This window comes from Saccostrea echinata, unplaced genomic scaffold (assembly GCF_033153115.1).
Source record: "Saccostrea echinata isolate AGI-Se365-2 ecotype Australia unplaced genomic scaffold, CSIRO_AGI_Sech_v1 ptg000029l, whole genome shotgun sequence".
Classification (NCBI taxonomy): Eukaryota; Metazoa; Mollusca; class Bivalvia; order Ostreida; family Ostreidae; genus Saccostrea; species Saccostrea echinata.
In genome coordinates this window covers 18,126,904-18,151,864 of record NW_026889778.1, presented here as the reverse complement: position 1 = coordinate 18,151,864, position 24,961 = coordinate 18,126,904, and the positions used below count along the sequence as shown (strand labels likewise).

The 24,961-nt window shown below is 32.5% G+C and overlaps 2 protein-coding genes across 2 annotated transcripts; one reads left to right on the top strand and one right to left on the bottom strand.

The window, feature by feature from the left end:
- The first annotated feature begins 1,524 nt into the window (after positions 1-1,524).
- Positions 1,525-11,053, top strand: LOC133195045 (uncharacterized). The gene is made up of 8 exons (XM_061330930.1): positions 1,525-1,619; positions 1,760-1,810; positions 1,909-2,025; positions 2,500-2,568; positions 2,681-2,741; positions 10,145-10,176; positions 10,303-10,419; positions 10,909-11,053. Exons 2-8 carry the CDS (start codon positions 1,783-1,785, stop codon positions 10,986-10,988), a joined length of 504 nt encoding a protein of 167 aa, XP_061186914.1. The 5' UTR covers positions 1,525-1,619; positions 1,760-1,782; the 3' UTR covers positions 10,989-11,053.
- A 6,997-nt stretch (positions 11,054-18,050) lies between these two features.
- LOC133195667 (caveolin-3-like) lies at positions 18,051-23,011 on the bottom strand. Its single transcript, XM_061331560.1, has 3 exons — positions 22,456-23,011; positions 21,776-21,853; positions 18,051-18,553 (listed from the first exon to the last, which is right to left on the bottom strand). The coding sequence occupies exons 1-3, from the start codon at positions 22,591-22,593 to the stop codon at positions 18,287-18,289; spliced, it is 483 nt and encodes a 160-aa protein (XP_061187544.1). The 5' UTR covers positions 22,594-23,011; the 3' UTR covers positions 18,051-18,286.
- Between the last annotated feature and the right edge of the window lie 1,950 nt (positions 23,012-24,961).

Sequence of the window (24,961 nt, the reverse complement as noted above, 5' to 3'; positions counted from 1 at the left end):
TACCTCAAAAATACAGAATCCCTGCAGTAATGAACCCCAACATTTAAATGTAAAAGGTAAAGATAACGAACAGTGATTGACCTCAAACTATCAACAATATAAACAATACAAATATGTTAAAATGGCATAAAACACGGACCTCTGAAAATTCCAGAGGTGGGATAAGGTGTCTAGGAGAAGTAAGCATCCGCAGTTGACCGGTCACACCCGCCGTGTGTAAAGTACTTGTTTTGTTTTGAACCGACTAGTTCAACTTTTCTTCAGATTAAAGCTACAGAACTGAAGGTCTCCGAAAAAACACTGACAAAATCTCTTCATCTATCCCAATTTTATTAGACCAGCGAGTTAAAGATCTGCAGCTACTCCAAATTCATATATCTAAAAATTTTGATTTATCACAAGTTTTTCTTTTTAAATTGTGTGCTAGCAACCTAACAATTACCTGATTTCAGAAACCATACAGCATGACAGGTAAATCTACATCAATTTACTTTTTTTTCTTACTGAGCACTTCCGGTCGCCACCGAAAGTGAATTTTAAAAATTGCACTTTCTGTCTTTCAAACTCAGGAAATCACGTTTTGATATTTTAAACATGCATTTGTGACATCAATCGATAAAAAATATGTCTAGGTGTACGAATGGAAAGTTATTGGTTTTGTTATTTAGTAAAATAATCCAAAGTTCGGAATGTCTGCTTTTACTCTGATTCTCTGATGACATCAATTGAACAACAGCTATATGTACTTTAATATCATTTCATGCAAAGTTTTTTTTTGGTCAATCTTGAAAGCATGCTAACCGCTTTTCAGTACTTTCAGTACTTTGATTTTTTATCGCAGCTTAGTCAAATTCTCCCATGGTAATGTATTTTTAAATGCCCCCATCCAAGAAAAAAAAAGCACCACGAAAGAATATTTCCGTGTTTGGGATAATTCTCTCTATTTTGTTTCTTTTCTTTTGTTTATTTCTTTTGCTGGAGAGAGAGAGAGAGAGAGAGAGAGAGAGAGAGAGAGAGAGAGTAAAATAAATTAATACATATAATACATGAAATAAACTTACTACAATCGACACGCGGTACACGGTTAAGTATATTTAACTTATTTCATGAGACATAATTCTGAAGCTCTTTACGCTTTATCATCATTTGAATAAAGTCCAAAAAAGAAATCAAGCTAAAAATACTTGTCTGGAGATTTGCCAAGAACAGGAAGTTGGTCACACCATGTGATTTCGACATTTAAAAAATAATTGATACAGTCAGTGAATAATTTAGAGAACGTCTTGAAAATATAATTATATAAAGTCCAACTTTTTTCCTGTTCAAATTTCAGAGACTATATGTAATTACACTCAATAAGTTTGCAGTAAGATATAAATATTTATACATCTCCGCTACATTAATTCTCATCCTCTTATCAACCATCATTGTATAGGCTCTATACATTTTGCACACGATGCTGTGTATATATACAACTTATTGATTTTTGCACACGATACTGAATATTTGTATAACGTGTGCATATATTCGTATTATATTCTATATTCAACTGGAGTGATATCGATACTCATTAGCGCTTAGAAATTTGTACAAGGAATATATATTTTTTCCTCAAGAAAGTAAGTTCTATTTTACTACTTGAATACGGAGGGGCTTTACGATACGGTATGTGTGGTGAAAAAATGTGGGGGGGGGGGGGATTAAATATTTGTTTCATTTCTATCATTGCATTAAATAAGTTATACTTTCTCCTTTTCAGACAACACCCTAAAACACAGAAAAATGTCTGACCCTTGCAACTGCTCAGAAAGTAAGTTATGTGAATTTCCTTGTATACATGTACGTTGTCCAAATACCGATTGTGAATAGTTCGAGTTGTCGTTCTTTATACGATTTACATGTTTCTAGCTGGAAACTGTTTGTGCGTAGCCACCTGCCCATCAACTGGATGTAAATGTGGGGGCGGATGTAAATGTGGACCCAGCTGCAAGTGTCCCGGATGTAAAGTCAATTGCAACTGCAACGGTAAGTTGGTATTCTCAATGTAAAAAGAAATATGCATATAAAAAATACCATATTCACATATATCTACCAGTAGGATTTTTATTGTTCTCAAAAATGTGACAAACGGGCAGTATTTCAACTGAAACAAAAGCACCAACAAAAATCATTGCCTAGCAATTTTTTTTCCAAGGTAAGCCAAAATTTCTTCTTCTTCTTCTTCTTCTTCTTTTTTTTTGAACCTACATGTAACTTAACACTGTACAAAGATTTTGGCGGGGGGAGGGCGGTTGTTTTCTCTTCACTGGTTGTGTTGCATTTATTTGACTATTAAATGTGTCTGTTATATATATATATATATATATATATATATATATATATATATATATATATATATATATATATATATATATATATATATATATATATATATATATTCTTGTCAAGTATTTACGATATACTCATTAATTAAATAAAAATGTTTTGTTTAATTTGCAGGACTCTGCGCTTGCGGAAAGGGCTGCCTTGGACCTCAATCATGTAAATGTACGGACAGTAACTGCGTCTGCAAAAAATGACTGCCTGGTCACGTGACAGAATTCCATTGTAAAGAACAAAATAATAAATGCATAATATATCGTAAATGGAGTGATTGTTTATTTGGTTTATTTTCTTTAAGGGAATGATGGTAATGCAACACAGCGAATCCCCAAAATAATTATGACTCCCCACTCTGACATGTAAATTTAAATGTAAATGATGGGAAGTATGTGTATGTGACATTTTTTTTTATAAGAAGTTAGATCTCACATTGAAGGGTAATATTTGTGTGCGTACAAGTATGTGTTGAATAGTATACTAGTACAAATGTATATAAAATTGATGAGGGATGCCACACAAGATGCAATATTGACAATTTTCAAAAGTGCCCACTTACTATACGTAGGGTATGAAGGAATCAAAGATTTTATTAGCTCTAATTTTGATAGATGATGCATGCTAGTGAACGAGGATCCGAATATTATAGAAGGCTAAATAAGCGAAGTAAATCCCTTTGGAGAATTTTTATTTCTTTTTTATTTTATTTTCTGGTCAAATAATTTTCTAAATTTTCAAGTCTTTTCTAAAGTGGTTATGGACCACACACAAACTTCCTCGATCCGCGCATGACGAGGGCAAAACAAATCTAGTAATACTCCACCCCCGCCTCAGCACAGGGACACGAGGAGGGCACTGATATAACTGGTTATTCTATAGCAGGAAATCTCTGAAAAATAACATGTATGAACACTGTATAGTAATGTTAATGAAAATTTGATATTATGAATCAGGTGTTATAATACATTTAAATCTGAAGTGAAGAATTAAGGTATCATTGAGTCATGTGCCACATGTAGTGAAAATCTTAAATCAAAGGATATCATAGATGTAAAATATATTACGGGGAAATGTATAAAAAAAAAATACACCTATATACTGACACTTCTAAAACGGTGGAATTATTTATTGTTTCTAGAATATAAAGTATAAAGCACATTGTTACTTAAATTCTATCATTTGCGCGGAGAGAAGGTATTTTTAACTACAGGGTAATTCTGAATTCTATTAAACTCTTCCATAATGTTGTAATTAAATTGTACAAGACAAAATATTACAGTTCGATAATGAGAATCGAACGTTCCTCGACAGGAAGTGGTACCATTTATGGCATGAAGTGTGGAACCTGGAAATTATGCGGTTTGGGGTGGGGGACGGAGGCTCAATTGAGACATTTCATTATGTAACTCTTAATAACACTAAGAATCATAGGGCGTCCGCCCCCGATAGCCCCCTCCCTGCTGGATCCGCCCTCGGGCCTTATAAGCTGTGGCGGAACACTGTACGGAAAAAGACACAGCATACATGTAGCACTGTATAAAAATTACTTGTATCCCTGCATGGAAACCTTTCGTATATATACTAATAAGCCCATACATTATATGTAAAGAAGAATAATATATGTATGTATAAATTGAAGTTGAATTTTACAGAATGAATGTACATGTACTCTCATAAATTTTACAATGTATGTGTCAAAATGGAGAAAAAAAGGAATACATAAAAAAAATATGTGACATTTATCGCACAGAAATAATTAATTTATTAATTCTAGACACTTAAGTCGCTTAAATTCTGATTATTAAGAAGAAAATGTAATTTTGTACCCTTTAACTCTTTCATACACCTTGTACCCATTTGAAGTTTACCTGTAGATCTCTATTATATGTAGAAATCATGCCTAATTTCTTAATATACACTTTTGAGTACATTCTTGAGCTTTTATTACAAAACTTCGAGATTCATAAGAATATTTATCAAAGAGTGAAAAAATAATGAGGAATTTCCTATTTACAAGATTATTGATTAAAATTTTAAAACGTCTCACATAAATAACTGCTAATTTAAAGAAAAGATATACTCTCCCTATACATATAAATCATCAGTTGAAATTTACACATTGTAAATAGATAGTGCCGTGTGCAAAGTGAATATACAATCATTTGTATATTGTTATCTCTTGTGATACTTCCCTACCCTGCTATAATAGAACCCTATACATTTTACACACGATATTAAGTAAACATCTTATGACGGTTTGCACACGGTACCGAATGTGTCTGTACATGTATAAAGTGTGATCATGCATTGCATACATGTATATACTTTATTCAATCAGAGAAACACTGTTTCACGTAGTGTGAACCTGTGATCTATAGCACAGACATGCAGCACAGTGAAGCCCTATGAAAAAATTCTGATTCCCCAATCTCCCGTTATTTTCAATCTGAATGAATGTAATAAATAAGTATCTGTGTGTGTGTGTGTGTGTGGGGGGGGGGGGGGGTAATCGTATACACATTAGTATATGAAATTGAGGAGAGAGACAAGTAATTCAATATTGTGAAATTTCAGTAGCAGACACTTTCTACAGGGTATCGAATACTTAAGCGGATCAAAGATCTAGATTTAATTTTAAGAAGGTCATCAATGTTAAGGGCGAGGATCCGAATGTTGTGGAAGCCTAAACATGCTGAGTAGATCCCCCTCCCTGCTTAAGGACACGAAATAAACAGATAAGGGTAGCAACCCCCACCCAGAACAGGGAGGAAATAAAACAGGTGATTCTTAGGAACATCTGAAATGAAATATCTTATATCTGAATGATGTTTAATCATGTAAGTGAAATTTTTCACATGGTGGATCAGGTGTAATATATTTTTATGCAAATGAATACCTGTATTTGATATGAAAAGTTATAAAATATCAAATATGTTAAATGTAGTTAAAATCTTAGATCAAAGTAAATCCTAGTACAATATCTTACAGAAAAATATGAAAAAGAAAAGTTAAACATGTACATATATACTGACACTTCGAAATCATAAAATCATTCATTGTTTAAAGATTGCACATTATGTAGCATAGTGTTACTCTAATTCAATCTCGAGAGAGAGAGAGAGAGAGAAACGCCAGTAGTTTTTAAACTAACTTAATTTAAATTCTATTAAATTCTTACTTACAACACAATATATTGAGAATCGAAAGTTTCTTGACAGGAAAGTGTATCATTCATGAAGTGTTGATCCTGGAATTTTTCCCAGGGTGGGGTGGGGGTGGGGTCTAGGCTTTTGGGCATTATAATTTATGGCAAAACACTGTAAGGATAAAAGACAGCAAAGCACTGTCTGAAATTACTTGTATCAGTGCAAGAGAAAACCTAAATAAATAAACAAACTACTCTATTAATACAAGAATGATATAAAGATGTCGTATGCCAAAATAAAAAATATGAATATTAATTTTCTTTTCAAAAATGGTGTGACATTTATCATTTAAAAATAATTTTTATTCCATTTATTGAACAGAGGTTTGAGTTCATAATTTTTTTTTCATTCAAGAAGAACACGTAAAAGTAACTTTCAAATGTATATACAGTATTTGACGTTGAATTATAAACGGTAGATATCAAATATAAGTAGTAATCAAGCCTGATTTCATATACACTTTTGAGTACATTTTGGCCTTTTATGAGATTCATAAAAATATTCATCAAAGAGTAAGCAAATGAGAAATTTCCTGTTTCAATATTATTGATTGATATTCTAAATGTGACATTTATATCTCAGCTTCATCTGTAAATTTCTTTTAAAAAATCAAAATTAAAATAAAAAAAAAAATATTAGCTATTTTTAGTGCTTTTTCAAAAATGTTTTACTAAATTCTCGTTGTATATGTTTCCACAGGAAACATCAAGTTGGAATTTATATGTTGAATAGAAATAAGCTTATTATGATTTCATTGTCACAAGATACAAGCACGAAGTCTTACGTTGTACAGATAAGGCCATGTGCAAAGTAAATATAAAATCAATATCGTATAGTGTTGCTTCTGTCTAAACATGATTAACATAATTCCCTTAATATGCTGTACATGTATACATATTGCACACGATTAATGGACTTATTATACATCTTATAATTGTTTGTACACGATAACAAAAGTTTGCGTAAAATGAGCTTGTGCATTGCATATACTTTACTCAGTCTGCATTATTTCTACCCAAACACCTTTCTGTCCAGGAATATTGCACAGTTTTGGGGAGGTATGTCCATTAAATACATGTATTCTAAGCTTCACAAAAAAACTTACTAAATATTTTATGGTGTCATTGAAATATAGTTTATAATAGTCAACATTATATTTTTACGAAATAGAATATAGTCTTTTGTTTAGTGAAATAAACAAATGCAGCTTTCTTGTATTTTTATTTTTCAGGAAACAGCATTAATAAAGAAAAAAAAGTCATTTGATCCATGCAAATGTCTAGCAAGTACACAATTTCGAATTGGTTCAGTGCAATTAGAGTTGTCGTTCATTGTTCTTAAATAACAAGATACAGTATAGATTTATGTTTAGAAATTTAGCATCTTGCAGGTTTTCCTGATGGTATTGGTGCAGTAAATGGTAATCAGATTAGAATAAAATTTAACAGATGTAAGTGGTTCATTTTCCCCTCATTTCCTAATATTCCGTTTGTGTTCAAGTTCATTTTGCATGTCTTGATTCTCAAAATATGTATTAAAATTTTTTTTTAAAAAATCCCTATTTATAACCGTTGTTATAAGCCCTCGTGGGCCTGACATTGAGACCATAGAAAATTTCACCTATTTATAAATTCATTTTGGGTGGCAAGACAATTCGGTCCGACACGCTTCGTGCAGATGTCAACTATGAGAGTACTTCACAGAGGGCTTTATAGAAATTTCGAGTTTAATAGATATATGGTAATAATTATCGATAAAACTTATTAAAGGCTTTGTGAACAAAAATTTTGAAACACTGGCTTAAGGTATATCGTTAAGCGTAAGTGTACTATAGGTGATTTTTAGCCAAAAAAAGACCCAAAAGTACTGGTCATAAATGTATTTGATCGAATAAGAGTGTTGCATCCTCGGGCACGTAGTATTGAGGGGGGGAGGGGATGATTTTTTTACTGTCAATTTAGAATGAAAGACTGCCCCCCCCCCTTTTATCGCAGCTTAGTCAAATTCTCCCATGGTAATGTATTTTTAAATTTGCCCCCCCCCCCCCCAAAAAAAAAACAACACCACGAAAGAATATTATTGTGTTTGTGAAAATTCTCTTTTGAGAGAGAGATAGGGGGGAGAGTGAGAGAGAGGGAGAGAGAGAGAGAGAGTACAATAAGTTAATACATGTAATACCGGTACATGAAATAAATTTACTACAATCGGCACACGGTTAAGTATATTTTACTTATCTCATGACATGTACAAATCTAAAGCTCTTTACGCTTTAACATCATTTGTATAAAGTAAAAAAAAATCAAGCTAAAAGTACATATTTCCTATGGATATTTGACAAGAACAGAAAGCAGGTCACACCACCATGTGATTTCGACGTTTAGAAAATAGTTGATACAGTCAGCGAATTATTTAGAGAACGTCTTGAAAATATAATTATATAAAGTCCAACTTTTTTCCTGTTCAAATTTCAGAGTCTACCTGTAATTTACACTCAATAAGTTTGCAGTAAGATATAAATATTTATACATCAACATTAATTGTTTACATTCATTCTCTTATCAACCATATTTGTATAGACCCTATACATTTTGCACACGATACTGTGTATATATATACAACTTATCGATATTTTGCACACGATACTGAATATTTGTATAACGTGTGCACATATTCGTAATACATTCTATATAATCTGTCGAAATCACATTTTGTGACCAGCTCCCCGTTCTTGGCAACTATCCATATATGTACTTTTAGCTTGATTTTTTTTTACCTTATACACCCCACCCCAATTAGTTTTTCGGCTTTGGAGAATTTTTCAGCTTGTCAAATAACTTTTGAGTATTTTCTTAAGTGGGTATGGACCATACACAATTCCTCCTGGGAAAAATTTCTCGATCCGCGCATGAGGAGAACGAACACATATTAAGCTAGTAACACCCCCACTCCACCAGCAGAGGGACGCGACAAGGGCTCTGATATAACTGGTTATTATGTAGCAGAAATGTAAAAAAAAAAAAAAAAATACGTATACTGACACTTTTAAAACGGTAAATCATTTATTGTTTCTCAAATGTAAATTATGCAGCGCAGTATAATTAGCGAGCGCGCGCACACACACACACCCTCACACACACAGAGAGAGAGGAAGAGAGAGATTTTACTCAATCCATTAAACTCTGAATTACAATACGTGATATCCCAGTTCGTTAATAAGAATCGTAGCTTCCTCGACAGGAAAGTCTATCATTTATGGCACGAAGTGTGCATCCTGGAATTTTACGCGGGATGGCGTGGGAGACGGGGGTTCAAGATTTTTTTCAGCATGGTGCACTATGAAACTTTTAATAACACTAAAAATCATAGGGTGTCCAGTCCAGTTACAACGTATGTGTCAAAAAATAAATAAATACGTTTGTAAATAAATAAAAAATTGTGTGAGAAATAATATTTTCATTCATCCTAAACGTACATACATCTTGTATACATTTGACGTTGACCTAAAGATCTCTAGTATAGTATGTCTAATTTTATATTCACTTTCGAGTACATTCTTGAGCTTTTATTTCAAATCTTCGAGATCCATGAGAATATATATCAAAGAGTAAAAAAAAAAAGTAATGAGGATTTCCTGTTTACAAGATTATTGATTAATAATCTAAAAACACCTCACATAAATGACTGCCAATTTAAAGAAAACGGTATGTACTCATGTTATACATATTAATCATAATCTTCGCTAGCCAAGGGTTTTCGGTCCACTCCGCTCCAGAGTGGACCAATAACCCTTGGCTAGCGTAGATGATTAATCGTCAGTTGGAATTTACACATTGTATAGGTAGTGCCGTGTGCAAAGTGAATATACAATCATTTGTATATTGTTATCTCTTACGATACTTCCCTGCCCTGGTACAGTAGAACCCTATACATTTTTGCACACGATATTTAGCAAACATGACGGTTTGCACACGGTACCGAATTTGTTTCAAATTGTATAAAGTGTGCTCATTGATTGCATATACTTTATTCAATCTACGTTATAGCAAGAGAAAGCACCCTTCTGTGCATAGTGACCTGGTATTACACGATTTCAAGAAGGTATGTCCATTTTATAAGTACGTAAAAGAAACCTTCTTAATACTCTGTGATGATACTGAAATATAGTTTAAATAATAGCCAACATTAATTTGACGAATTTAGATAAAATACATGTAATCTTACATTTGGCGAAAAAAGTTTAATAAAATAAGCTTTGTAATTTTGGGGAAAAAAATTGCATTTAGCTTTGTAGTTAAAAAATGAAAAAAAGATGTTGTAAACACAATCTTCGATGTGTCCTATCTATTTATGGATTCATAAGCTACCGGTATTTACAATGTTTGTGTTTACTTATTTATCCTGTACAGACCGCCATACCATACCATTTTCTCTGTTGTATAAATGTTACTAGTATATAATTGTGATATTACGTAAGTATTAAGCAAATGAAGAAAAATGACAGTAATTGATAATAAATTATAATAATTGATTTATTTTTTCAGGTAACAGCGATAATAAAGAAATATGTCTGATTCCTGCAACTGTCTAACAAGTATGTTCTCTATTTCGAATTAAATCAATGTACTCTCTTTGAATTGATTCAATGTTCGTAATCTGAGTTGTCCTTTCTTGTCTGTATGAAAGTTTACACTTTAGATATCTAAAAATTTTCTTTCAGCCGGGAAATGTTTGTGTACAGACTCCTGTCCATTGAGTGGATGTAAATGTGGAAGCGTATGTAAATGTGGATCCAGCTGCAAGTGTCCCGGATGTAAAATCGATTGTAACTGCAACGGTAAGTTGTTATTCTCACGGACAAATACATGTACAGAATGTTTGTTAAAATGAAGTTGCTTATAAAATACTATAATACTGCATATAGAATACTATAATACTGCATATAAAATACTATAATGCATATAAAATACTACAAGACCCATGCATAAGATTTTCTGAAAGCTTACTGTGTTAAAATTTTGGGAGGAGCGGTATTCCAAAATCTTGAATTCATACAAACACACAAACAAAAAGTATTGCCTACCATTTCCCCCCAAGAAATCCAAATTTTATTTCTTTTTTATTATAACTATGATCTTTTTGGCACATAACATTACTCTATAAAAATATTGAGGGGAAGAATCTTCCTTTTCTTTATACTGATTGTGCTACAAAAATATTTATCGACTTTAATTTTTCTGTTTCACTTTTATATACTTTATATTTTTGCTGTCAGTTATTTAGGTCAAATTCATCAATTGGATAAAAATGCTTCTGAAATTTACAGGAATCTGCGCCTGCGGAAAAGGCTGCATCGGACCTCAATCCTGTAAATGTACCGACAGTAACTGCCTCTGCAAAAAATGACTGCCTGGTCACGTGACAGAATTCCATTGTAAAGAACGAAATAATAAATGTATAATATTCCATAATTCAGGTGTTTGTTATTTCTTTTTAGGGGGATCAAGAGCTTCCATAATTATTTATTTTCCAGGTATTATAATTTAGGAAAAAAACATCTACATTCCTTGATTTATAACTGAAGCACAGGCACTTATTTCTTGTTTCTGTAATAAAAGTTTATCCAAACAAGATGTATTTGTGAAACACTGATGCCCCCGTATGGCAACTTATAGCGAAGGTTAAACTTTCTCAAATGCAAACCAAATACGTTGGTACCCAAAGTAAGGTCTTGTCTTGAGGAATATCTATACTTAAAAATTAATAAATTTTGTAAATAAACTCCGAAACGGGTGCACCAGAGTTTTATACTCCGCTAAGAATACACTAGATACAAGATGATGTCCGTAAACTATCATGTTATAAATTTTGAATTTACATGTACTAGGGGGAGGTAAATGCAAAATTTACAACATGTTGTAAGTTTTTCATTTACCTCCCCCTAGTAAATTCAAAATTTACAACATGATAAAACTATATTTAGATTTCACTCGCATAGTAAGTATCGTACATTAAATTAAAAATCTACTTTCATTTTCTATAAACAGCCATGAAATAGCAAAAACGTGTGTACGGTGGCGGCTCCGGTTGGCGGATCTAAGTTACAGGCAATTTTTAATGAAACTGACAATAAGCGATTTTAGCTGCATGAATATTAAAAAAAACTTTTGTGTGAATGCTCAATGAAATAATGGTAAATCATTGATAACACTATAAGTTGTGAATATTTATATTTATATATCGAAAGACTATTAGTAGGTTTTCCTAATAAATTTATCGGTAAAATTTGTATATTCCTCACTGAGAACATCGTGGCAACGAACCCGAAGTACAATTTGTACTTCGTAATAAGCTTGCTTAAATGAAAAGAGAAAATTAATGAATAAGGTATTTTTCAAATACAATTAAAGCTGTAAAATTTTGTGCTTTAATCAATGCATTTTAGTTTTTTCCTGAATACAATCTTTTGTATCAAACACTCGCCCTATTCATAGGGCATTAAAAGCTAATTTTTACCCCCCCCCCCAAAAAAAAATTCAATTTATCAGTAAAATGTGCATATTCGATGCTTTTATCCTTGACGGAAATGAAATAAGAGCACCTGAAGTACAATATCCATATAGTATGACATGTTTCATAATAAACGTCAATGAATGAAATAGTTTGTTTTTCAAGTTTTTACAAAAAGTGGGGGTGGGGGAGGGGGTGGAGACGTACATCTACTTCATCCGGGATTTTGAACAAAGTTTTTCTTCCTGCTATGAACCTGTAGGTTTTCAGTAGAAACTACAATATATATTATTGGAATTTTTCTGTCGGTAGTAGTATAAATTTAATTCCCCGCGCTTGCGCGGGATTTCTTCTAGTACCTGTGAGAATATGAGAGCCCTAGCAGCATCCATTGAAAAGATATGGAAAACGTCAACGTTTTTCAAAAGTACGTCAAACATCAAGGTCAAGGTCAAATGGTCAAAATAAAAAAGGTGAAGATAACGGACAGTGATCAATCTCAAAAATCTTTTAAATTATAAAATTTGTGAACAGATTATAAAACAGGGACTCTTGGAAATTTCATAGATGGAATCAGGGGTCTAGGAGGAGTAAGCATCCCCTGTTGACCGATCACAAAGGAGTTCTTATTTAATAGTGATTTTTCAAAGAATTTTACACAACATGTATGAAAAGTTGAAGTGGGCGACGGCTGTGCACACTATTTTGTTAAGGAAAATAACCCTGAAATAAGTCATTTTGAGGCTTTTTCTGTTTAAAATGGAGAAATGTTTCAAATAAATGACGTCATATTTCCGGAATGGTCCTCCCTCACCCCATATTCTTTCATGATTTATCACATCACATTATATTTTAGCCAATTTTAAAACTGTTTGAAATATCAAATTTTCAGGGCACAACAAAGCCAAAATCTTTCCTTGTGTCTCGTTGAATATTTAAAATTTGCATAATGTTACTTCTGTTGTAAAGTTTGATAAGTCAGATTATTTCCCTTGGGGTTTTTTACTTTAAATGTCATAATATACTGTCAAGGTCTGCTTTCAAAGTTTCAAAATCTCCTACACTATTAGATATTTTGTTATTCATATCCAGTATCTTCAAAAAACAATATAAAAATATGGCATCTTGGTCTCTCAGAATTAATTTTTTTGCACAATTATTCATGTTTGTCATTCTATTGCTATCTGGTGATATTGAAACAAACCAAGGTCCACCTGCTCCAAACTCTCTTGATATCCTGCACCTTAATATTAGAAGCATCAGAAATAAGATTGATTCCCTAATGTATTTAGTTCAAGATTTTGATATACTATGTTTTAGTGAGACTCATTCAGACACACATTTTACAAATGAAAGTTTGTTCATAGAAGGTTTTAAGAATATCTTCAGAAAAGATCGCAATTCTTATGGTGGAGGTGTAATGATTTATGTTTCAAATTTAATTAAGGCTAGTCGAAGAGAAGATTTAGAACCCATTGACACTGAACTCATTTGGATAGAAATACCACAAGTAAAGGGAAATCTACTTATATGCTGTATTTATCGTCCACCACACACTAATAGTGTCTTTTGGCAAAAACTATCTTGGTCCTTTGAAAAAGCTTGTGATATCTCCAGCAATATTGTAGTACTTGGTGACCTTAACACTGATTTCTTAAAAGTTAACAACTCACATGAGATTCTTACAATTATGAACAGCTGTAGATTAACAAATATCATACATGAGCGTACAAGAATTACTTAAAATACAGAAACCCTTATAGATCCTATCATTATTAGTGACAATATACATGTACATGATTCTGGAACATTAAAAGTTAGTAATACAGTTAGTGATCATAAAGCAACTTATATATATATATATTCACCAGAATACCAATGTTAATGCGGCATATAAACGTAAAATTTGGAACTATAAGCATGCAGATTTAGAACTTCTTAATGATTTAATCCTACAATGTGACTGGAATAGCCTTATTGATGCTACAGAAAACATTAATACTGCAATAGCAAACTTCACGGAAAAGTTTAATTCTATTATTCACCAATGCGTACCCGAAAAAACTGTAACCATAAGGCCAAATGATAAACCATGGATGGATTCTCTTCTAAAGAAAACTTTGCGTATTCGCAATAGGCTAAGAAAAATAGCACAAAAAACAAAAAGAGAATCTGATTTGGAAACTTTTTGGAAGGTAAGGAATAAGTTTAATAGCATGAAAAAATATGCTATCAAAAACTATTATGACAATATAGATTCTCATCTTAAGGATGCTAGTCTGAACAATCAAAAACTATACTGGAAGTTACTGAAAGACACTTTTCACATTAAACCAACAAATGAAATTCCACCTATTCAGTTTACAGCCAACAATGGCACTGAAAGTTTTGCATTTTCAGACATAGATAAAATTGAGCTATTGAACAAATATTTCACATCAATTACAGTCTTAGATGACAGTAATCAGGAGCTTCCAAATATAGTGTCTAGATGTAAGGATAATTTTCCGGATATAAAAATACAAGAACAGAAAATTATTGATATAATTTCTATTATTCCTGTTAATAAAGCAGTTGGTCCTGATTGCATCAGCCATAAAATGATAAAATCTTGCAAAGACGCTATCTCAAAACCTCTTTGTATACTTTTCAACAAATCCCTAACATTAAAAACTTTTCCAGACTGCTGGAAACTAGCACATGTTCTTCCACTATTTAAGAAAGATGACCCGTCCATCACTACAAATTATAGACCCGTTTCCTTGCTGAGTTGTATAAGCAAAATTTTTGAAAGAATCATTTTTAAACATGTATACAATTTCTTGTATTCACATAATATATTTTATAAATATCAAGCAGGTTTTTTACCAGGTCATTCCACAGTATATCAACTTTTAGAAACATACCATTCTATAGTAAAAAATATTGATGAAGGTAAATTCTGTTGTATGGTGTTTTGTGATTTATCCAAGGCATTTGATAGAGTCTGGCATAAAGGCTTAATTTACAAACTAAAAATGTATGGAATCAATGGTGATATGCTAGATTGGTTTGATAGTTATCAAGGGCTCAGTACTCGGTCCCTTGTTATTTTTATTGTATGTAAATGATGTGGCTGAAAATATGATATCTGTTTGTAGATTATATGCTGATGATAATTCCTTACAACAATGTTCAGATAATTAATCATATTGAGCAAAATCTTAACCATGATCTTAGAATACTAGATGAATGGTCAAAGAAATGGTTATTGGAATTTAACCCACAGAAAACCAAAGCTGTATTTTTTAATTCAAAAAATGTGCAGCAGTTTCCTAAATTATTTTTTGACAATTGCCAATTGGAATATGTTACAGAACACAAACATCTTGGGATACTTCTGTCGTCCAATTTAGGATGGTCTGATCATATTGATATCATTATAAAGAAAGCATACAAAAAACTGGGGCTTCTTAAAAAACTAAAATTTACTGTGTCAAGAGATATTCTATCCCAGATGTATATATCTTTTATTAGACCACTACTTGAATATGCTGTTGAAGTTTGGTCTGGATGCACAAAAACAGACATTGAGAATCTTGAAAAAGTACAATTATTTGCTGCAAGAATAGTTACTGGGCTTACAATTATTGCTTCAAGAAATTCATTATATTTGGAAACAGGTTGGGAACCATTGGAATACAGAAGAAACAGAGCAAAACTAATAACAATGTATAAAATGCACAATAATTTAGTACCTAATTATTTACAAAATTTAGTACCTGATACAAGAGGCAATATTTCAGGATACACTACCAGGAATTCCTTAAATTATTCTTTGCCAAAATACAGATTAGAACTGTATAATAAATCATTTATTCCTGATACTGTTAGAAAGTGGAATTCTCTTAGTCTTAAAACAAGGGAGGCAACTTCTATCAAAATCTTTAAAAACTATCTGCACAACAGTATTGTAAAACCTCAGAAATATTTTTCATATGGAAAAAGGTTTTTGAACATAATTCATACAAGATTAAGACATAATTGTATTTTAAATTCTGACTTATATCGCTGTAACCTAATAACCAATCCTAATTGTTCTTGTGGACTACTAGAAGATGCATATCATTTGTTTTTTGCTTGTAAATATTATGTAAAAGCAAGGAATTCCTTATTGAATAAGCTATTGTCATTTAATTATTTATATGTTATAGATGTACATTTAATGCTATGGGGCGATGATTCTCTTACTATTGAACAAAATGCTGAACTTTTCAAAATTATTCAAACTTTCTTAAATGAATGTGGTCGTTTTTCAAAATAAGCTTACTTTTTTCTTTTTTTTTTCTCTTCTTACCAATTCAAATTATACTTGTACACTTAAAGAACTTATTTTTGTTCTTTCTATTACTACGATATATATGTAGTATAGACCATATTATGTATATATGTTTTTATTTTGGCAATTTTACAAAATGTTGTACCAGGAGAAGACTATCTAAGTTTCTGAACTTGTGTCCGTTCCATTTGACTTTGTCAATAAAATATGTTCAATTCAATTCAATTCATTATTTCCCTTTGAACGACGTAGGCACAACGTCTCTACATTATGCAAATATTCAGTTCTCCTTAACGAATAGCGAGCTTGTATCCTATATATATCTAAGACTTTAGAGTGGATTATAGGTCAAGCAAGCTTAAGAGTAAAATTCACAATATTTAACGGGAAGGTAAAGTTAAGAAAAAAGATAAGCAGAAAAGAAGCAACTGAAATGTATAAAATCATTGTTTCCATTACAAAAAGGGGTTTCAATACATTTGAAATTATACTAGGATAAAATTACCAGCATACTCCATATCAGTCAGTATCGTGCAAAAACTGGAAGCTACACCAGTTTTTATTTCCCTCTTTATAATGTAAAGAATAAATAAAAAAAAATAATAATTCAAAGATATAATATAAGGCTTAAAATTCCTCGCTTTGTTTTTTTTTTCGCAATCAATTGCCGTTGTTGATGCTGAGAAATGTCAATAACCGTGGATTTTTAGTATTGGATGAAGAGACATCATGTAAAAATGAAAGCTTTTTTCAGTATTGTTCTCCCTCCAGTATATATATCTAAAGAATAAATAAAAAAAATTGATATACACCTTAAAGAGCTTCATTTGTTTGTTTTTGTTTGGAAGGGGGGGGGGGCATTCATTAGCAGTCGTGAGTTCTATCATGAAATATTCTGGTACATGTATTTAAACCCAGAGACATGCCACAGAAGAGACAAAATAAGAAAACAGCAAAAAGAAACATCATGCCCTTCTCCATTCCCTGCAATTGTATGTTGTTTTACGTCCCATTTGAGAAATTGCACTCATAAAGAGACGTCATCGTATGCTGGTGAGGGACTTCAAATTTCGACCTATACTCGGCACCCAGTGCCTTTGAGCAATGGGGATTCTTTATCCTGCCAACGCCTACTATGACACGGGACCGGTCTCGTCCGAAAGACCCGTGATTTTCACTTTTAATTCTTGGCGAAGAAACAGTCACTACCTATGTTTACCCCGGCCTCCCGATCACGAAGCGAACGCCCTACCACTCGATCGGCTACCTTGGCTTGTTCCATTCCCTGCCAAGTGAGATATAATAGTTTCACATTAACTCAAATATTGAAATCTTCTAACCGCTCTTTTCCCCAGAAAAGGACAATTTATCATTCATGGGATAATAAAAAGTGAGAAAACTCATCCAAGGAGAAAGAAAATCTACGATTGTCTGCTGAAATCCTCGATTGTGTGAAAATAGTATAGATGATAAAGGATATATTATTTTAAATCTTAAATAATTTAAAAGGGGTGTCCTAAAGATACATCAAATAAAATGTTGGTGTAGCATTCCACCTTAAGAGGGTTTACGCCAAAAAAAAAAAAAAAAAAAAAAAAAAAAAAAAAAAAACATATGTAGCTGATTAAAATTTTGTTTATTTTCACGTATATTCCATGCATAATTCAGTATCACACATGTAATATCATAAACTTTATGATACATGTGTTTAAGTAAAACAGTAAACATACAAAGAAATTCACTAAAAGTGTACAAAATGCGTAGATGATGGTGTTAGTGCCCTGTTTCGTATATACAAAAGAATTAAAACAAACGAGTATTGAACAGTACAATATATTGTGCACATATTTTGACCTATTTTACAAACGTCTACCCCTCAGTCACCACTCCCCTTCGTTATCCGAATATTATAGAAAATATAACCGGCCGCCAGATAGCAGGGCTTGACGAAGGTCTCTATAATACTGTTGAAGCAGGATCTAAGAATACGGAGGTTCATTCCATAGGCTTTCAGGCAGGGCATAAGGATCCATATGTTATGGAAGGCGAAACAGGCGAAGTAGATCCCCCAACAAAACGACACCGGGAGGGCACAGATGACGCTAGTGATTCTGTAGCACCAAATCTTGGTGTTTGTGAAAATCTGAAATCGAAAGATAAAGATGTTATAGTTACATGTCTAAATGTCTTTCTGACATCTATATTTATCAGTAAGAATCTGCATTATGACTATGCTTTTTAAAAGTCTGGATAAATTTCTGAAATCAATAGAATTGATTTCATTGTACCGTATTTTATTATTAGTGAAAATGTTAAAACGGGAGCCATATATAGTATTCTCAGTAAAAATCCGAAATCAAATAATAAATTTCATTGCATCAGACCATATAGTGTAAGTAAAAAATCTGCCGGAAATTAAAAAAAAAATCTTAGTGCCAGTCAAAAGAATGAAGTGTACCATTGCACAAGTTACTGATTAGACGTATGTATACGCATTGTGTACTTTTAATTATTCAATTTATCTGATAACACTACCTGAAGCAAGCATTTATACAAGTGTTATTGTTAATCAGGGGAAGTTCTTTTCAATTACACTGTAATTAAACACATACATGTACGTACAAAAGTACGTTTTTGTAGGAAAATAAATCATCGATTGAAGGAAAATTAATCATTGAAATTCCCTGGTGAAATAATGTGAAATATTGTTGAAAACAAAATAATTCAATGATCATATATTATTTAACTATCTTCAGATATTTTCTTAGGGTTTTTTCCCTTTATTTCAAGGAACGCCAAGAAAGAAAAAAAGAAATGTCTGACCCATGCAAATGCCTTGAAAGTAAGTACAATGTACATCACATTCAACTGTTTGTTGTTATGAGTTGTCCTTCTTTTGGAATCATAAGAAAAACCTGATTTCTTTAAGGGGTAACTGTCTTTGCTCGGGCGCATGCCCATCGACTGGATGTACAATCATTTAGACACGGATGTAAATGTGGAGACAGCTGCAAGTGTCCCGGAAGTGAAAGTTTTCTTAACGTTTCATTTAGCAAGTATTAAGCGTTTTCCCTAATTACGTGACTGGGTGTTATTAATTTATAATATCCTTGTTAAAGTGAAGATAAGGTTCACACAAACAATCATTAATTTTGAAAACAAGAAAAAAAAAATAATTCTTAATCATAAATGACAGTGAACAAGAGTCTATTCCCTGCGTCTATGCATAGGCGTCGGAAGCAAATTAAAAGGAGGGGGGGGGGGAGGGGCTAAACTAACATAAAAGTTTCTACGTCGAACACACCACAAGTCCCAAATTCCATTGCCTACATGTATATTATATGTATCTTTGCAATATTATGTCTATCTTAGCAAAAAAGGGGGCCTATAGCCCCTACCCCCACCCTCCGGTTCCGATGCCTATGTCATGTGTACATTTTCGAACAAAATGCAGAATATCGAACAACATGTTGCAATTAAGGTCCATTGACCCTATGATAAGTGAGATAACTCTAGCTGGAATTACTCACTCTGATTAGGACTACCATTCCCCTAAAAAATTGTGAAGTTAAAAGACAAGTTTTATTAATATTTGCACTGCAAAGTATGATAAAATTGTTTGCACTTCATTTATGATTTAGATTTCTTTTGGAAAATAATTGATTTTGAGAGCAAAAAAAAAAAAAAAAAATTAAATGAGAGAATAAAGAGATGATGAACATTTGCTACAAATATAAACATTTACAATGTATAATGATTCACAGTTTGTTGACAAGGAAAGAGATTTTCCGAAATAGTTACTTGTAGTGTTCAACAAAATAAAGACATACAATTTGATATAAGAAATATCATTCACTAACACATTCTTCGATGGGGATACATGCCATACTTTTTTTGGTGGGGGGGGGGGGTAAATTTCACAAGAATGAATGATAATTACGTGTAGATTTCTGTTTGATTTTTTTTTCATTTACATACCATATTACATGTATAAAATTATGTACAATATATGGTATTTATTAATAGTATACATATACAGTTACATATCTTCTACTACCGACAATCAGAATGAAAATGTATCTTTACACATTTTTTTCTATTATTGAACTACGGTCTGAATAATCGATCTATGGATAATTTATAACAGGCAATTTTCCTTATGTATATGCACATGCAGAATAGGTTGCATTGGCCCGAAATCGTGCAAATGCACGTACTGTGGCTGCAAAAGGTGACGACATCTCGCGTGACATAAAGAATTCAGAACCAAAAAGATAATTTAGCATAATTTTATGTAATAATTTCTAGGTGTTTGTTTTTTTTTATGTTCATATGGATTAATTTCAGCAGGCATGTACATATATTATGATTTATTGGCAGTATGTTATATGTGTTCTTTGATAAAATCTAAAAATTTGAAACATATTTTATTAGACAGTACAACACATTGACACTTCAACCAAATTAAGCTTGGCCTAGAAAGGTAGAATGATATCTATTTAGAGTATTCTTGTGCGATAGAGCTTAAAAATTTTGACAGTCCCGGGGCTATATCATTTAAGGTTTATTGCGTTCAGATTCAGTAAGACATAAAAAAATGTATTCGGTATTTATGTTTAGATTCGGTGAAAATCAGATGTAAAAGGAATCAATGTCACAAGTTTTAAGGTTTTTTAAACTACTAACGATCAAGAGTTAAAATGACCTAGTTCGCTAGTATAAAGTGTAAAGTGACGTCGTTCGAGACACGGATAAACCTGCGTGTTCTGCAGACGTGTATGTATTCATATCGTAGTTGTGTTGCTTCCCAAGAGGTGGCGCTATCACCGTCCGCCATTTAGTAATTTGTGATGGGGAGATAGACGTTTTATTGATGAAATGTCCCACGCATCCTCATGCTGAATATTAATACGTAAAATAAGAAAGTAGTGAAAAACATGGCGTCCACGGCGCTTTTCTGCAGCTGTCAACAGAAAACTTTGTGTATTCAGAGCAATTAGAAAATTTAGATGTTACCCTCAAAAAATGATATACCATGTTACCAACTGATAGTCAATAACGACTTTTAACGCGAGCAGCACATTTTCCCTTTAAACCGAAGCCAGCTGATGCTAATGTAAATAATTACCCTAGTCAGTTACACAAATAAATCAATGGTATTTCGATTATACCTCACAAGCAATTCTACTGTCGAATATCTGGAGGAAACTGTATTAAAGCTGAATAAGAAATTGGACAAACAGGTTTATTTAAGGAATATTGGGTTTTTACTGACATGTGTATGTCCACTTAACGGCCAATCAACTGATAAATAATGAAATAGCTGGTCCCTGGCTTAGAATACCAGAGTAATGGTCGTACAAACCTTATAACTGTTGACCCATACACAGTCAAAAGAGAACACATCTTCATGAGGCTCGCCTATAATTTCGTGAAACTGGATCTGGAAAGAATGTTAAAATGTAAACAATTTACACAGAAATGAGAGGAAAAAGATCCCTAGCCGCAAATAGATCAGATTATTGGAGATTGCTGGTAGATTAGGTGGTCATTTTCTTCAAGAATTCAAAAGTGGCAATTCAGTTTTATATTACGTGACTATTCGCTTTTTATGCAGAAGAAAAATTGCTCGTGTTAGCGCACAGATAAATTATAAGATAGTAAAGCGGTTTACGTTGCATATGCATGCACTTGCATCAAAACAGAAAGATAGCTATATTCTTGTTTCTAAATAAATACTCTGTTGTTTCTTTTCGCCTTGAAAGTATTTCAGTTATTGGGGGGGGGGGGGCAAGAGACAGCATATTAAGCACAACATCCTATGTTTATCAATAAGAAACTTCCCGTGCTTTTACTTTTTCTTGGACACGCACGTCAATTAACCTGCATTCTTAATGCTTAAATTATTTTCAAGAAAATATTTAAATTTTGCAAGAAAAAGAAGAGGAGTTTTCACTAGGAGAGCAAATTGAAATCAATCAAGCTATTTATCTGCAGTATTTATAGAGCTTAATTGATATGCAGAAATAGTAATTCATAATTTACCTTGAGATCTTCATGTAAGTTGTTGGGATCCCTTTCATGAAGGTCAATTTCTTCTCCCTCCGTAACATCTCGGGTTTTAACATTTTCATTTGTGATGGTCAATTTCACTTCGGACGATTTGGTTTCAGAGTCCGCCATTGCTTAAATTTCCTTTACAAAATTCAAAATAACTTTTTAAAAAAAAGAAATGATTTTTTGCAAAAAATTCACACGATCAACGATGCCTTTCAAAATTCAAATAAAGCGGTCACAAATACCTCAGCTTGGCTTACACACGTGCCTGAATTGAACAAAGTCGCCTACAATGTTTAAAGAACGTATTTTTTCTCCATTCACTAAATATTTTCCCTGTTTAAACGTCCACAGATGAGTGATTTTGTGCGCGGGTATGTTTTTGTTGACAAACGCCGCTGTCTGTTCTTTGTACAGAAGGACGCGCCCTCTTTATCGGTCAGCGTGGTAGTAATTATTCCAATAATGTCCAATCTGGGCTAGCCTGGATCTTTTTATTTGTCGAGGGATTAAGAAACCTTGATAATAATTCTAATGAAGTTAGATATGAGTCTGTAGAAGGCTGGTATAATTGACCCTGAAGATAAAGATGGGGGAATGTAAAATCCATTATCATTAAATGTTCACGGTATTTTAACAATTGGGATCTTTTTTTATAATCTTATAAAATCACACGGTGATTAATTGTAAACTTCTTGAATATCAGTGAAAAGGGTTACCCAATGTCCACGGAATGACAGAGAATTGCCCAAAAGCAAAATACTGATGGTTTAATAATAGGATTTGTATAACTATGTGTACTTATATATTGTAATAGGTATGTGACATGGTACATGTACATGTACGAGGCCTTTTTTTTAAAATCTTTACATATAAATTGAAAATCTAAGAAGGAAAAAGTGTGCACTTAGTCTAAAACATATTCTCAGTACCTATATATATATATATATATATATATATATATATATATATATATATATATATATATATATATATATATATATATATATTCTTACTTATTATCTAATTTATCTACATATACATCTTTATTCCTCAGGTCAGATGGTCAGTGTATACGTAATACAAACTTCGATATCAAGTTCATCTTGCGAAACTCATTATCTCTGTCCATATCATTATGTGGTAAACTTTATCGCTTGTATTTTGCAGTCAACACTCCCAAAGAAAAGTAAACAGACAGACATTCCTCTGGATCATCACGTTTAAAGACCATTTTCTACCACAAGGGAAGTCAAAGGTTAAGTGATCGAACGACTGAAACGAATAAATGTTTCACCGAGTCAACTTTGGTCTTACATTGTACATGTATACTCGCATTTGATGGGGGGTAATTTGAAAGTAGAGATTTCCTAACGAGACAATATCGATAATGAAGTGGGAATATGCACTCAAAAACAAATTATTTCAAATACTGCATAGATAGAACTATCCGCAGAAGTTATGTTAAATTAATATTGTATATCTCTTATAGTTACATGTAGCTTAAATTGATCTACATGTAACACACAGGCACCTAAATTTTATCAGAAAATTACTAATAAAAGTCCTAGAAGGAAAAACCCTGTCCAGAGGTGGGGATTTTTTGATCTTGGACTTATTTGCAACTTACTGATAAAATTACAGGTGTCCGTTATCTAAATCTTGTCTTATGTCACTGGAATGAATATGTAGGTCAGATGCAGCATGCATTTCCTGCATGTTAAACTCAAAAATGTTTAAATTTGCACAAGATTTTATATCATTCGAGATAAGCTAAAAACATGCCTTAAGGTAAACCTTAACCATAGCCACGCCAGCATGATATATCTCAGTCAGAGACAGCATCCCATGCTATTAAACTTCTTGATGCATCACGAGTGCATATTTGGTTTGTGTATCTCTTATGTGTTAAGTTGTAAACTGGTTTAAATATATCGATTTGCTCAGACATAGAATGTAGGTCAAATGCAGCATCAGAAGCATACGTCAGACTATATAAGCATCCATAGATGTACCATATGTTCACACTGACGAACAGAGGAACACGGTGATTCCAGGTTAACGCTCACACATATTCCTTTACTGTTTATACTATATTACATCAACCCTATACATGTACAACATACCCTACAGCAGTTCTTCGAAATTGTCATTACCATTGAAAACGAACTTAATTTTGATCCTTCTAAGCTATAAACTTGGTACAGAAAATAGCGTCTTAAATTTTCAGAATGAGAAAAAAAAGTTTACTACCCAAAACTCTTACTTCTTCCAGCAAAGTCAACTAGAATTCGTTTCCTCATACATGTATAGACATTTTAGGGATTATTTTTCCTCATGATCTTAGTTGGTCTACACAAATTGATACATGTATCATTCTCTTTAGCAAATGAAATTGGGTCTCTGAAAAAAACTTAAATTATTAGTAAACTGGAAATGTACACAACCTTCCTTAAACCACAATTAGAATATGCTTCTTTGGTATGGGGACGAT